Genomic DNA, 14,434 nt, shown 5'->3' on the forward strand with positions numbered 1-14,434 from the left:
AATTACTCCCCCTCCTCATCCAACTACTCCCCCTCCTCCACTTCCTTCCTTACTCTCCCTCCCCCTCCCCCTCCCCCTCAACACCAACCCTAACCTCCAAAACATCCTTCCCTATCCCACCCCCAACCCTCAGCATCTCCAGCACAGCCGGCCAATTCCTCTCCGTAACGACCGTATACTCGGGCCACGCTTTCCGATCGCGCCCGCTCGCCGCCCAGTGGATCCGGAGTTCCTCGATCGTCCGGGGGAGGCCTGCGGTGGGGCTGTATTGGGCCATGACTGTTTTACATAGCGCCCAAGTAAGTAAGTAAGTAAGTAAGTAAGTAAGTAAAGTGGACTTGGCGTCAATGAGGGCTTTGTAGGGTGTGGTGGGGGATCTCATCCAAGGGACCAACGGACCGAGAGATAGGAAATACTTGTAAGATAATAGGAATACTTGAAGGAATACCGTACATACACTCCTTACAATTCGGACTCCCCTCCATGGCGGCCACGATCTGCTGATTCAGGCACTTGAGCGAGAGCTTGCTGATGGTGTCGACCAGAATGACTTCGTGCCGGTTGCTGGGCGGCAGCGTGAAGAGGAGCGGGATGCTGCTTGCCATCGCTTTTGTTTCGTTTCTGGCTTTACGTTTAGTACGGAGTAGTTGTCGTCGGAATTGTGGGTCTCCCCGTGCTATCTGATCCGTGGATGCGCCGCAGGACTTATAGATGTGTTCACCCAAGTACGTCATCGCCTCCATCGAGCTGGCTTTGTGAGAGATGGGAAAGGCTTGGCGCCCATCGAGCTCAAGTGGCGTACCACGTCTCCAGCTACGCGTGCAAATAACAGAAGTAATCGCAATTCTGACCTGGGAAGGTATCGAGGACACCAGAGGATGGAGATTTCATCTGATTGTCTGATATACACTATTCCTCCCAAGAAAAAATCCAGAACCCATGCTACTGGCCCAACTCCCTGAAATCCTCCAGATTAGAGGAGACAGATAATCCCTAAAAGAACAGGCCCAGGTCGAAGCGTTATTATGCTCATGGCCGACTGATCGCTGCTAGCAGCGATGTAGAGAAAAGAGAAAACAAAGCGGAGGGTATTCCATGATGCAGTGCCCATATACGCGCCCATACCCATGCCGGAACTCCGAGATGCTAAAGGAGGATTCCTCGCCATTTGTTGTTTGTGCGAATTCGATACAAAGGGAAAGGCGATTGGCATCGACCCTGCTGATATGCGAATCGTCTTACGCGGTGACATTCGCCACCATCTGTTGCCAGTGAGCCAGTTCCCGGCTCAGATTGTCCATCATCTCCAACGTGCTCAGCTTTCTAAACTCTTCCAGTTCGTCCGGTTCTCCAGGACTTTGTTCCGCCGAGTTCTTGGATGGCAGCTGCACCGCCGGCAGAGGGAGGCTCTTCTCGACTGCAAGTTCCACCTCCCGTTGTGCAATGAAGCTTTGCATGGCGCCTGCAGGCCTTTTTATATCGTTCCAGGAGAGCTTATCGAAGCGTCGGTTCTTCTTCGTAGGCTTCTGCCCACTTGTTCCGTCACTGCTATCGTTGTTCACACCGTTTGTGCCGCCCGTCTGAGGGGAATTGGGGCAGTCTCCATTTGTCGGAGGAGAGGCTCCATTTGTGGTAGTCGACTGACCGTCTTTGCTATACTGGTTGCGTCCGAGCCGGCCTTGACGCTTCTGGCCCGGTCTTCCGGTTTTCCTAGGAGCAGGTGCCGGCTTAAGGTCGGCAATGGGAGTCTCTGGTGGGGCGGATGCAGAGGGGGTCGGCGCGGGGGGAGGCATATCCTCACTTGGAGCAGCCTCTATTGCTTCCGGTTCTGAGAACGTTAGTTTAGCACCTGACAGTATCTAATATGACTTCACGTACCTTCCTGCTTTCTCCGCTCAGCTCTGCCTTTGCGTCGATTGGCAGCTTCTTGCCGTTCACGTTCGCGTTCCTTTTCGCGAAGCTCTTTCTCGCGCTTGCTACGGGCGGCCGCCCCACGCGGCTTTTGTTTCGTGGTGGTATGTTTGTGGGATTCGTCGTCCGTTTCAACGGCAGGAGAGTTGCTTGCGGATCGGGAGCCTGTTCGCTGCCGTTTGACCTCCGGTTTGACCCTGAACAAAGCTTGTTAGCTAATGGCGACTTTGATTACAGGCGACAAGACTCACTCTTCGCTGTCGTCGCGGCTCCTCTTTCTTCGGCTGCCATTCTCCGACTGTACCGCTGGTCCTCCCTCGTGTTTACTCTCCTCCAAGACCTTCCTCAACACTTCGTCTTCATCATATGCTGCCCGACTGTTCATTGTGGATCGGCGCTTGCCCAGGGAGTCTGCGTTTGGCCGCGCGTTCCGCTCCTTTTCTCGCCCCGATCGCGTGTCGGCGTCCTTCGGTGACGCCCTTCTGGTTTTTCCATGCACAGATTCATAGAAGGGGAGGTAGCGCGAATACTTCTGTCTGTTGGCCACACTGTCAGCACGAAAGACGCAAAGGCTATATACGTATAGAAGGGCGAAAGCGGGGCGGTGTAGTAGCTCTAAAGAAACCGCAGTCAAGGACATGGAATCAGGTACGCACCCTTTAGAATCCGTCATCACCTTGTGTAGGTCCCTCCGACACTCCTCACAGAAATAGTTATCAGGACTGGACGCCTCATTAGGAATGCCAACACATTGACCATGTTGCCAGACGTGACCTAGAAACGGGTTAGCACACTGTGATGATGTGACAATTTCGACCGTCGAGCCAGGACTAGCGAGCTTTCAACCGCCAGCTCCGGAGATCGGGTGCGTGTTGAGACGCTCTCGTGACTATTCGAGACGACACTTACAGATATCGCACTGAATGAACCATGCAGACTCATCGCTCTGAGCAGCAGCGTCGGCCAGGGGACCGTCCTTGGACCTGCCACCCACAGACGGTGGGCCTGGGTATTCCAGGAAAGTGCACACACAGCGTGTGACTTCCTGCTCGTCTTCCTCATCTATGAGTGTGTCATCCACGTTCGGTGAGTCCGGTTCGTCGGGTTCCTGCTCGCGGGTGCGACGGCGGGTGAGCGGCGGCGCGTGCAGCTCCTCGGAAGAGAGGGAGCGGGAACTGTCCTTTTGAGGAGAAGACTGCTTGTTACCAGTTGCCCTCATGGTCCGCTCGGGTCGAGTTGATGATGCCAGAGAGGAGATGGTGTTGGAAGCGTTCTGTGTGCGCGGCGGCAGGTTTGTTGGTCGAGCCCTCGATGATCTACGAGTGGACATGGGAGCCAGATGGCAGCAAAGAGGAGTCAATTAAGTGCGATAGGAGCGCTATGCGAGGTAGCGTGCACTCCCAGCGCAGAAGGAGGAGGAATGATGGGTGACGGAGGGCTCGCGAGTGCGGAGAGGAGGACAAAAGCTTGACGGGCGAGAGCTTCACAGTGCAGAGGCAGGTTGTATTGGTGTGAGCAGATTGGCCTCGCTGCGTGTAAGAAGCATGGTAGACTAAACGACACGGCTCGATAGAAGGTGTGGGAGCAAGTAGACGGGTGGTGGTGGGAGCGAAGAGTGAGGGTTATTAGTCGCTGTGCGTGGATTCAGAGCCGTGAGGGGGGCCAAGAGGAGATTCGCGCGTGCGGGTTCTCGAGGACCGCGGAATGGTGCGAGTCACGTGATTGCACTGCTCTGCTTTGCTCTGTCGGAAGCCAAGGTCCGCTCGCTGGAGCCATAGCCAGATGGGGATCGAGAGCAACGACATTTCTCCGATTTGGGAAACAGAATAACCGAGAGGCTAGGTTAAGAGTTCTGAAGACGAGCGACAAAAATAAGGAATGCAACAGAAAAGAGAGAGAGAAGGGCAAGTTGCAAGTGGCAGCGGTGGAAGTGGTCCAGGTGAGAGGGCCAGTTCCAAAATGGAAGGTTCTCCAAAAAGATCTAAACTAGCCTGTTTGAGGTTAAAGTAATGTAACTACCGCTTTAGGAAGCTGTTGCGTCATCGCGTCGAGCGTAGTGGAGGAAAACGAGTACACAGCAACATTCTCACTCCACCAGCTTGAACTGTTGCATTCATGTCTTGAATTGACGACCTAGAATTCTCTTCCTTGCTGAGTAACGCAAATCAATGACCACTTCTTTAAGCACGTCTTTGGCTTGCTGTGGAAGGAGTCACGAAATGTCGTGAGCCAGGCAAAGGCTACAGCCACATATCAGGAAGTCTATCTTCATCAACATCATGAGCAGCGCCAGAACTAAGTCCACGTTTAGACTGCTATAGTAGCTCATTTCTTCCCACGACCCTTCTTGTTGAAGGTTTTGAGAGGGTCGACCTTCCCGTTTCTTGCCCTTACCACCCTTCCTTTCCGCTTCACTATCCTCCGCTTATCCGTCCTCTCTTTCTCCAATCCCACGAAGCCTATATCTTCCGGTTTTCTGCCTCCCGGTAACAGGTAATCTGGCACATGTTTCAGGTGCGACTGAATCCGCGCTGGGTGGTGTAGAACCTGATCGTGCCGTAGCTGCTCTGCTGTCTCTGGGTTCTCCTCGAACTGATTGCCAGGTTAGACTCAATAATGGCGCCCATATGGCCTGGACCACTCACATATCTGCTGAGCTTCTGGCTCTTCAAAAGCTCACTCCGCAGCTCCTTGACTCGCGCTTCTCGAACCGCAATCCGGGTAACGGCTCGCAAAGCATCAGCAAATCTATACCGGAATGGCTCCAGCTTTTTCATGTCGAAGCCGTAATCCTCCAGTTTTTGTCCATCTTTCTGGTGCTTCTCAATCTTTCGCAAAACCTCCTCATCGTTCTCGCACTGCGGAATCGTGGTGGGTTTGTGTTTCCGGTATTTCTCCTTTGGGATAACGAAGCTTATAGCAGTGCCAGATTTACCTGCGCGCGCGGTGCGACCTATTCGGTGGAAGTAGGATTTATAGGAGGTGGGGAGGTCAAAGTTCAGAACTACCAGTCGTCAGAACGGGTTCTCTCAGGAAAATCGACAGGAAGGGTAGGATCTTCCATATCGCATTGACAATGGTATGCTTACCATTGGACACGTTGAGAAAATCGATTCCCCGGGAAACACCTGTGTCTTGCTTGCCCCCTTTTGCTTTCTTCTTCGGTGGCTTAGAATCATCCTTCTCCCTCGCCCCCAAGATCTCGTTCTCGTCCGAAGCAATCAAAATGTCGTAGATGTTCTTATTGAATTCCTCGACAATATGGAGACGAGATGTCAAAGGAAGTTCCGAGTTCAGGACGCAGCTTTTGATGGAGAACTGTTCCAGGAAGAGCTTGACCCTGTATGACCGTTCAACGTCTGCAACAAACACGATGGTTTTTCCCTTAATCAGCTTTAAGAGGAATAGCGCGTATATCAACAGAAACTTCTCCTCTTCCCCGCATTTGATTACATATTGTTTAACACGTTGCGAATCGTTTTCCGAGTCGTCTAGCTTGAGAATGACGGGGTCACGACAGAGGAGGCCGCTAAGTGTCTCGAGTTCGGTGTTGAGTGTAGCACTCATGAGGCTATGGCGCTGTCAGTATAGTCCAGCATCTCCGGAGGAGCAGACTGCTTACAAAACCTGTACACCTTGAGGGATGTTTCTCGCAATGTTTTCTAGATCCTCTTGGAAGCCATAACCCATGACAAGATCTGCCTCGTCAACAACCAAGTGAGCAAGATTCTTCAACGAAAGCGCTCCATTGTTCATGTTCGCATTTGCACGGGCTGGCGTGGCCACGACAATATCCGGAAGCTCGGCGAGCTGTGCGCGCTGCACAACTGCCGATTCCTTGCCCGCTATGTTCTGTACCCTAATGCTATCGCCGCAATGAGCGGCCAGCGACTTTGCAACTTTTGTGATTTGGGAGGCCAGTTCCTTTGTCGGCGTAAGAATGAGGGCGGAGGTTTCGCGTTGATTTCGGCGGAGTATATTGTGCAGGATGGGGAGAAGATAGGCGGCGGTCTTCCCAGTGCCAGTACCCGAACGACCGAGAATATCTTTTCCTTCGAGCGCTAAAGGGATAGCCTTGGACTGAATAGGTTGCGGAGCAGCCCATTTCTAAGGGAGAGGAGCGTAAGTCAGTATAAGCGGTCCGACTGTGGTTAAGGTTGGAAGGCTGCGTACCTGGTCCCGGATTCCTCGGAGTAGTCTAGGCTCGAGTCCGAAGGACGCAAATGTGGAATCTGGCAAGGGAGGCTGCTCGGTAGCTTCGGGCACATCGTGCTCATTCAATTTGCGCTTCATGGCGGGCATTTTAGCGGTGTTGGTTGGACTTGCTGGGAGCGTTTCGCAACCACAACTTTTCTTCCGAGTGCCCAGAGATATCACTATTTCTGGCTTAGCGCGCCCCGCGCGGAACAACCTCGGAACCATCTACCTCAGCCCTTGTCCCTCAGCGGATGTCGATCATCGATGTTCGAATTATCATTTGTCTTCCCCAATTGCGAATACACTTCTACGTTATGGCGTTGATCCTTTTGATAGATAATACCCCGTTCTCTACTCCGTACCAGCCCCAGACGCTGCCGAGGGTCCGGTTTGACATGTCTTCATACCTATGAATGCTGGCAGACCTCATGAGCTGGCTATTTGTTCCAAGTCGACAAAACCTTTGCTGCTCCGTTCCTAACTGTGGTCAGAATACAAGCAGGGCTGCCACTGTATAACTATATACACTATCACATAGCTTAGTCGAAGTTGCTGATGGGCCAAATTCTTTCAAGCAAATATTCGAAGCGGGACAAAAAGATAGTCTTGGTAAAATGAAAACACACGGGGCGATACAGTCCACGGGACTGCTGGCACGACGAAAATGCAAATATCACGAAACCAGAAACCCTCCTGCAATTTATTGTCCACCCGCATGTTACCCTAGTACAAGGAGACCGAAACCAGATCTGCATCATCCAATTTGAAGCGAAAAGAAGACAGGCTCTCTGCACCCAACCGAGGAAACTCGAGCTGTAGACTCAGCATTGCCATCGTTATGGCCGAGCAGGCAACGTATGTGAAGCAGGAAAAAACGTATATCAAGTCGCAGAACATCCGAACGTATTTCTGGCCATCACTCAGATTCATAAAAGTCCTCTTCCTTCCAGTAACGGATTAGCTTCGACATGTGGTGAGGACTGACTTTGCCAATTTCTTTCACTTTGACATTCCATGCAACGGGGTATGTCATTCCGAACCGAAGTCGCGAGGTTCGATGCATGGTCGCCTGCGGATCAGTTCGCTCAATCTCAATTGGCTCCTTCTTCATCCCTTTTTCGTACTCGCCGTCAAGGTAGCACTGGTCGGGATCTGTCCCACGAAAATAGACGATCGTATGTTCGGAAGCCTTGCAGCCCGGTTTGAGCGTGCCCCTCTTGGAGTATGTTGTTATCGGACTGATGGTCAGTGCAGGTCCTCCGAGATGGCGCAAACTTACCAGACGTAGACAAAGTGAGCATCTTTTTTGACCCTCATTATTACGAATCGGCGTATATTCGAATAGACGAATTCACCTGGAAACCTGCCCGGCGTGTAGTCGTGCGAAGGTTTCTGATATCTGTACACCGTGCCATCAGGGGCAGCTTGTCGTGCAGCAGTCTCAGAAGCGGCCTCAGCCCATAACATGGAGAACACACGGCCCTTTACAAAGAAGTCGTGCGCTTCTTGACCAGTCCTCATCTTGTAACTCGGATCTAGGGGCTCAACCCAGCCTCGTTGAGGAGTGCCTTCGATAAGACCTGGAACTCGCTTGTTTTCCGGGACCGCCGGCGGCATAGCAAACGGGTTGACATGAGGCAGAGAAGGAGGGAGTACATTATTACTGGGCAGAGTAGGAAAGGCGGAACTCGTTCTGTATTGCGGAGAGTGTTGCGTTGCGTCAGGTACATTCCCTGTATAGCCATTGGTAAGGAGTCCGCTCTGAGGCGCCCCATATGCACGGTTCTGACTTTGGTAGGTTACGGATAAGTGCTGCACATGGCTGGAAGGCGTCTGAACTGGAGGCTGTTGGGCGCCTTGCTTGCTCCAGATATATATTACCCTGCCTAATCCAGTGAGCCAAACATTAACGGGTTCCTAGGAAGCCGACTCGGCAAGCTATTGCAACATACCAAATGGATCCTTCATGGCATAGTACCAGTCGGCATGCTCTTCGCTCCAGGTCCACCCGTTGTTTGAAGCCATCGTGCGCTATCATCCAACCGGTCCCTGCTCCCAGAACACTGGACAGGAGCCACGAGTTATACTACTAGCCTGTTGCCGAGAATTTGCGGCTCTGCAATTGCGAGCTTCTCAGAGGCCAGCCGGAGCACATGTGTGCGGGGAGGGTGTGCTGCAAGCGGAGGAGCATGGCTGCAGCCCCTCATTCACCCCACAGATGCATGCTGTAGGGTGCATGTAGTTGAGGAGCATTAGGGCAGGGCCTGCTCAAAGAGCTGAGGAGTGTGACTCCGTTCCAGGGGTGGTTCGATGGGAGAGTGGCTTGATAAGCCAAGCGAATCGTGTTCAGACAGTGCAAGGGCCTGGCCATCTATTCAACCAAACTTCCAGCCTTGCAGGTCGCGTCGTACTTACGTGCCGGTAATACCGACAACACGGTTTCAGTCAGACGGAATCCCACATATCCGCCAGCACTGCGTGTTGCACCAACTGCCCTCTCATATGCCTTGATTCGCGCCCCGCAGCCCTCATAGACTACTTATCGTGCGTACGGACTGGCTCAAGTCCACGTCGCTGCACTCTGCAGCGCCATCAACCTTCAGTACCTCCTTCGATAGCCCAGACTGGGATCTGCTTCATCCGGTTGCGTTGCGAATAGCGAGCACGTCTTATAGGTCAACACGTGTGCTGCTGCTGATTTGGCTCACGTCTCTCGTCGTGTCAGCGTTTCACAGAAAGAGCATGGCTGAAAGCCATTCCAGCCGAGGAGTTTGAAGAGGAAGATATTGGAAACCCATCAAGAAGCGCATCAAGATTGATTGTTTTTCCTTGACCTGTCTCCAAACGACTTCAGTTCGCCATCATCGGTGGAGGCCGTGCGTTTGATGATGATGCTCACCTCGACGAACGGAACCCAAATCACAAATAAACCTCGTCATGCCGTACGATGGCACCATACCCGAGGCAGGCCGGTTTCCTCTATCGCAGATAAGGGAGCAACTTCGACACATCTCCCAAAACCAGGAGAACTTGAACGATGCAAGGGAAGAACTTCTTGTTGAGCGCTCCGCGGTTCAATCCCGTGGGAAGCGATTACGCGCGCAGCGTATTCGCACTCGAAATGCAGAGGCGGCTTTTATGACAGCCGCTCGTGACTTCTATAAGGAGGCGGGTTGTGCCTTCCCCCTCGCTCTCTCTGCCGCCTATGAAACGGTAAAAGCGGAGGACGACAAGCTGGGCACCATGGAAGTCGAATACTCTGAGAAGGAAGAGGCCCTGGGGGGAAAGGAATGGGAGTTCAGTGAGCAGGAGACATCCTTCTATCAATATGACCTCCAAGAGCTTATTGGAAGAACCCTTACTTATGAACACGACTATGACGGGAAACAAGCACCTCAGACTGATGCGAACACCACCCTACCGCTGCTTCTCTTCTGTCAGTTTCAGGAGACGGTATCACGGCATGGCCAGTTGATGAGGCGTTTTAACGCTTTGCGAGACCGCCAGGCTGGGCTGCTGGAAACCCGAGATGATCTAACCCTGGAGTCGCCCTACGTGCGTTTTTTCGACGAATACAGTCAGATATTGTCCGATATCATGGATTGCGATGTCAAGATTGGTCAGCTGAAGCAGGAGTTAATGCGTCATGGTATTCCAGCACCCATGATCTTATCACCGGGTTCCGCCGCTTCCCTGGATTGGGAGAAACTGCAGAAGCAAATGCCGCCAAACTCTCTTCTCGATGGATCGGTGCCGAACTCCCTGTATGGCTTCCCAATAAGTAGTCGGGTTCCCGAGTGGTTATTAAGCTGCATGAAAGGCAGTGCTTTGGAAAGAAGAAGCTTTCTTAACATTCTGGAGGAGAGATTGGGCCTGCCGGAAGGGTCTCAGACGCAATACGACTGGTGGGACGATTGTGTTACTCGGCTGTGGCTTTCAGACAGCAGTGCCCACTTCATCCAGCCTGAAGAAGACCTACGGTCTCCAACAGAGGAAAGTGGGCAGTACAAAGACGTCAAAATTGATCGGACGCTGGGAGTAGAACCTATACGCCAGCAAGAGCATGTGGAACCCCTGCGTCTCTTAGTACCCTCTCATCCTTCTTGTACTACTTCCGACATTGTGTTCGTCAATGCAGTTCCTCAGCGTCATCCGTCAAGACAGGGAGAATCTGTGGAGAGGCGTGCCTTGCACGAGCCTCCGCGAGCGTTTTCTCAGAAACATGTCCAAGAAGAGGAATTGATTCGACAACACGCTGCAAAAAGTAAAAACAACCATACAGCGTCGGAAATGTCGGCCGGAGAGCGTCGAGTTCTGCCCACCATCCGGGTAGAACTCCGTCCTGATGAACCTTCGGCAGCAGGAGAGTTCGGCCGCCAGTCACAGATTGGCATGGACGAATGTGGGCTCATGGACGATCCGCAGCAAACTCCTATCTCCCCAACATCACCCATTGATATCTCCGTGTATCCAGCTTCTAATAGCGGCCTTCTCCGTGTTCCATTGGCTCCACGATATGACAGTTGTCAAGAATCCGACAATGAAGAGGCTCAGATGATGTGTCGGGCGCAATCAAGGGTAAACGAACTCTGCGCTGAACCAGCGGCAACGACGGAAGCTGTCGCGATTGGGAGGAAAACAGCTGTGACTTCAGCAGAGCCTCATGATGCGTCTCGGAGGGAAGACACGTCCAAAGGAACCGCACATACACCAGAAGATTGCTCAGGGTTGCGCCGACCTGCGCCAGAGCCACTCCTTGTATGCAAGCCAGCAATATTGCAAGCACCTACGGTTGCCGATAGAGGTATGAATGAGAAGAGCTATTGACGTCATCGCTGACACGACAAGGGATCATAAAAATAGATGCATTGATCAAGCAAAGGCAGCATCAAATCAAGGGTCGCAAGTGCTTGAGCCCTCAGCAACTTGCTACTCCAATCAATCGACCAAAATCCGTATCCGAAACGCCTACACGAGCTCGAGAACCACATGGACAACTCCAAGTGCCACTTCAGCAACAGCACCGGCGTAGCAAGAGTGATAACTTGATTCACTTCAACCGGGAGGAGTTCTGGAAAGGAGTAACTTCCGTAAGTTTGAGATATACCCACTGTCTGTGCAAATAGTAGCTCAATAGCCTTAAACACAGAGCTTTACGCACACCCTTGAAGCTCGTTGAGCTTTTACAATCCCACCGTCGGCATGGCTTCGCGGTGGAAACGACTGGGTTTCACTACGCCAGCAACTCTCTCCTCTGGCCCTTCCATCAGTAGACTTAATAGAATGATACAGTCAGGCCCTGATTTCTTAGGATACCCCTTTCACTCCGCCCTCGATTTCGGTAATCAGTTAGAGCTAGTGTCTCTTTGGCACATTCGTTTCGACAGAAGTACATATTGCAGTAACTATTTTACCGTCTCTTACCATTTCATAGACCTCCTACTTGTATAGTGCTCTCCGCATACTCACTGCCTAAAAGCGCGCTTACAGAAGCTCCCACAAGCTATACCCGTCTTCACGCAGGTCAACGCCGCTCGTTCGCACAGCCCAGCGGGTACTCGCCCGTTACCGGCGCCTGGAATGTTAGCCTCTTACGCTGATAGTTTTCGTCCTCATGTAACCTTCTGCAAAGAAGTCCACCTGACCCATAGGGCTGAGCAGGTTTCCATCTTCAAGCCAGCTAGCTGGGGTGAATTTCCCACATGATCAGAGTTAGCTGAGTTGAATCATTGGAGAGTGACGCATACGACTTTGGTGGCTGTGATTATGCACACTCCTTGCAACGTATAACCTTCCCTGGGAAGCGAAACGGCGTCGCCTGTACCCTGCCTTGCGGAACAGGGTGTCGTATGGCTGCCCAGTGTGTTCGTTCGCAGTTTACAGCCATGTATGCTCTTCTTCGTAATTGGATCTGACGAGGGCATCTTGCATGTTCACACTGGTTCCGGATTGGCTCGCGAACCTCAGTGTGCTGCTCGTACCACTCCGGCGGTCCGGCTCGCGGGAAGGCATACATATCTCTGCGTCTGGTTTTTCTTTGCCCGCATTTCTTCCGCCATGTGAGCGTTTCGCATATCTACACAACTGCAAGCGCTTCGATAAGGGCTTTCCGTATAAGACAAGGTTAAGGGTTCACTAGCTTCAGAGGAAGTTATAACCAACCAGTCCGATTGCGATAGATAATTGCAACTATACATGCATCCTTCCTGGGTGCGAACTTATCGGCGGCTGGTGGGCCAAGCATTTTCTCGGGCATTCTGAGAGTCCACGACGGAATCCAAAGGTAATGCTGCATGGCTGGAGGCTGAGGTGACACATGGGTGGCCGGGGAGAGTCACATGAGATTAGCTTAGACGATGACGATAAAGAATACTGGAAGGGTTGCATCTTTGAGTTTAGCTAGGGAACTGGACATATATTTCCTATGTATGTTTTTAGAAAGATCCAAACCTGAATGGTTCCTTGGGGGAATGATAGACGGTATCTCCGGCGTCTCACACGAGTGCTAGCTACATCTTGGTATTACGGATCCCGAACTTTCTTTGAAGTAGTCCTGTTGCCTTTGTAGATAATATCATAAGTCCTTTATCGTTTATTAACAATGAATGTACCTGAGCTGGAGACTGCATAAGTGACATTGTTCATGAGGTTCCAATACGAAGAGGTTACGTATCACTTTCCCAATTTAGGTCCGGAGTTCATGGTTTCTTGTGGTTTTACTCCCGACTGTGAAGCCACACGTTTGCCTTCCCCACCGTTGCCGTAAGCTGAGGTCGGGTAGAAAAGAGGCAAACAATCACACATGAACGGCCAATTGAGGACTGGGGAGATATTCGATTGATGGAAAGTATCAAGCTTAATCTGGTCACGAAGTCATGCTCACTAGGTCACTTTTGTCTGGCCACAACGCATTGTTTGCAGTAAAACCCAATTCTTGACATTGGGATATGTATTTACAAGTTCCTTTGGATAAATCATAATACCCGAGGATACCTCGTCTACCCATTCAGAGCTCGTCTTTCTCTGTCCATTGATCTCGGGCCCATTGATCCTTCGGGTCCTGCCCTACAAGCCCTCAATCCTCCACTTCGAAGAATATCCGTTCCGCAGCCAACGTCAACGGCATTCCACCAGCCACCCAGCGACGCACTTCAGGCCATGTGCTCACCCAAGATTCGAACTCCGCCCACTCTGGCTTTGACTGCATGAATACGAGCATCTGAGTGCGCTGTACCCGCGTACCCCGTCGTCCCAGATACACGTCCCAAATTTCTTGATAGTCCAGAGGAGCGAACCAAGTGTTCTCTAGGCCCACCTCACCGACTAGAATGTCAACATTCTGGCGCAAGGTCTGGATCTGGCTAAACATCGCATTGCAGCGCTGGCCTACCTCGTTCACCCGCTTTCTTGCTGTCTCCAAGTCCGCACGCAGCTTCTCAGTCTCAGGTGACGAGTACGTTGCCTTGTAAGCTTCTGTGGTGAGCTCCATCATCTTCTTCCAGTAAGCCGGGAAGTAGAATTCGGAACTGATGAAGTTAGCGCTGGGGGAACCTTTGAAGGCTTAGATTTCGGGCGATTCTATACCGTCCTCTTCATCCATACGGGAGCTCAAGGGGACCAGGCGGTGGAATTTCAGGCCGATCGCTCTGTACATGTCTTCCTGGACGTTGAGATGATCTTGAACGCGCTGGACGGTATCTCGGAGAGTTCGGAGTTCTGACTGCATGCGGGCGATGTCATCCACTGTGCCAGAGGGATGGGTTGAGGTTGACATGATGGGTTGTTGGATGATGACTTTGGTTTTGGCTAACCTTGTCTTCTTTCCCAGGGTGGTATTCCGGTTGTGGTTGTGGTTCTAAGTGGCGAAGTTGAGTGGTTGAATGTTGCACCTGAGCGCGTATGCTCAAGAGCTGGAGGGTGTGTGCTCACTTGGGTAGATACTCAAGATGCAATGTACGACCTTGAGTCAGAAACCTGCTTTCTCTGAATCGAAGAGTTGCAATCTTGACTGCTGGAGGGAATCTTTATCGTGTGGGTTGCCCTTCTCGTCCGGTTGTCTGAGGTTGGAGACTTGGGGGAGGGGGGAATATGAGTGCGACTTATATAGCGCGCCTCTTTGAGAAATTCGAGGTATACACATTGCAGGAACAGTGAATGAAAGTTCACGACATTGTGCCCATCACCACTAAGTCCCAATGAATGGACAATGCGGACTGTTTTCTTTATAGCACAACAATGTGGTTAATGGTCAGAAACCTAATGGTGTGGGCCTGTTCATCTCCCTTTGGTTATCGGAACGACTCCAATAGAACATGCTGATCGTGCA

At 51.8% G+C, this 14,434-nt stretch overlaps 6 protein-coding genes across 6 annotated transcripts; 1 reads left to right on the forward strand and 5 right to left on the reverse strand.

Moving 5' to 3' along the window:
• Positions 1 to 49: 49 nt before the first annotated feature.
• Positions 50 to 605, reverse strand: EI97DRAFT_465002 (uncharacterized protein; the record flags this gene model as incomplete). Its single annotated transcript, XM_033801452.1, has 2 exons — positions 50 to 279; positions 458 to 605. The coding sequence occupies 2 exons, from the start codon at positions 603 to 605 to the stop codon at positions 50 to 52; spliced, it is 378 nt and encodes a 125-aa protein (XP_033657364.1).
• Positions 606 to 869: 264 nt separating this feature from the next.
• EI97DRAFT_393055 (uncharacterized protein) lies at positions 870 to 3,241 on the reverse strand (the record flags this gene model as incomplete). Its single annotated transcript, XM_033796272.1, has 5 exons — positions 870 to 1,828; positions 1,879 to 2,108; positions 2,163 to 2,447; positions 2,568 to 2,685; positions 2,815 to 3,241. The coding sequence occupies 5 exons, from the start codon at positions 3,239 to 3,241 to the stop codon at positions 1,239 to 1,241; spliced, it is 1,650 nt and encodes a 549-aa protein (XP_033657365.1). The 3' UTR covers positions 870 to 1,238.
• Positions 3,242 to 4,236: 995 nt separating this feature from the next.
• On the reverse strand, positions 4,237 to 6,237 carry EI97DRAFT_413207 (ATP-dependent RNA helicase DBP9; the record flags this gene model as incomplete). Its single annotated transcript, XM_033796782.1, has 5 exons — positions 6,085 to 6,237; positions 5,534 to 6,018; positions 5,001 to 5,482; positions 4,557 to 4,915; positions 4,237 to 4,503 (listed from the first exon to the last, which is right to left on the reverse strand). The coding sequence occupies exons 1-5, from the start codon at positions 6,211 to 6,213 to the stop codon at positions 4,237 to 4,239; spliced, it is 1,722 nt and encodes a 573-aa protein (XP_033657366.1). The 5' UTR covers positions 6,214 to 6,237.
• A 983-nt stretch (positions 6,238 to 7,220) lies between these two features.
• Positions 7,221 to 8,199, reverse strand: EI97DRAFT_430838 (uncharacterized protein). The gene is made up of 2 exons (XM_033797790.1): positions 8,061 to 8,199; positions 7,221 to 7,994 (listed from the first exon to the last, which is right to left on the reverse strand). The coding sequence occupies exons 1-2, from the start codon at positions 8,131 to 8,133 to the stop codon at positions 7,384 to 7,386; spliced, it is 684 nt and encodes a 227-aa protein (XP_033657367.1). The 5' UTR covers positions 8,134 to 8,199; the 3' UTR covers positions 7,221 to 7,383.
• A 633-nt stretch (positions 8,200 to 8,832) lies between these two features.
• EI97DRAFT_188260 (uncharacterized protein) lies at positions 8,833 to 11,534 on the forward strand. Its single transcript, XM_033793571.1, has 2 exons — positions 8,833 to 10,912; positions 10,957 to 11,534. The coding sequence occupies exons 1-2, from the start codon at positions 9,046 to 9,048 to the stop codon at positions 11,232 to 11,234; spliced, it is 2,145 nt and encodes a 714-aa protein (XP_033657368.1). The 5' UTR covers positions 8,833 to 9,045; the 3' UTR covers positions 11,235 to 11,534.
• Positions 11,535 to 12,780: 1,246 nt separating this feature from the next.
• On the reverse strand, positions 12,781 to 13,890 carry EI97DRAFT_482632 (uncharacterized protein; the record flags this gene model as incomplete). The annotated part of the gene is made up of 3 exons (XM_033802071.1): positions 13,693 to 13,890; positions 13,277 to 13,659; positions 12,781 to 12,969 (listed from the first exon to the last, which is right to left on the reverse strand). Exons 1-3 carry the CDS (start codon positions 13,880 to 13,882, stop codon positions 12,781 to 12,783), a joined length of 762 nt encoding a protein of 253 aa, XP_033657369.1. The 5' UTR covers positions 13,883 to 13,890.
• Between the last annotated feature and the right edge of the window lie 544 nt (positions 13,891 to 14,434).

This window comes from Westerdykella ornata (genome assembly GCF_010094085.1).
Source record: "Westerdykella ornata strain CBS 379.55 unplaced genomic scaffold EI97scaffold_3, whole genome shotgun sequence".
Taxonomy (NCBI): Eukaryota; Fungi; Ascomycota; class Dothideomycetes; order Pleosporales; family Sporormiaceae; genus Westerdykella; species Westerdykella ornata.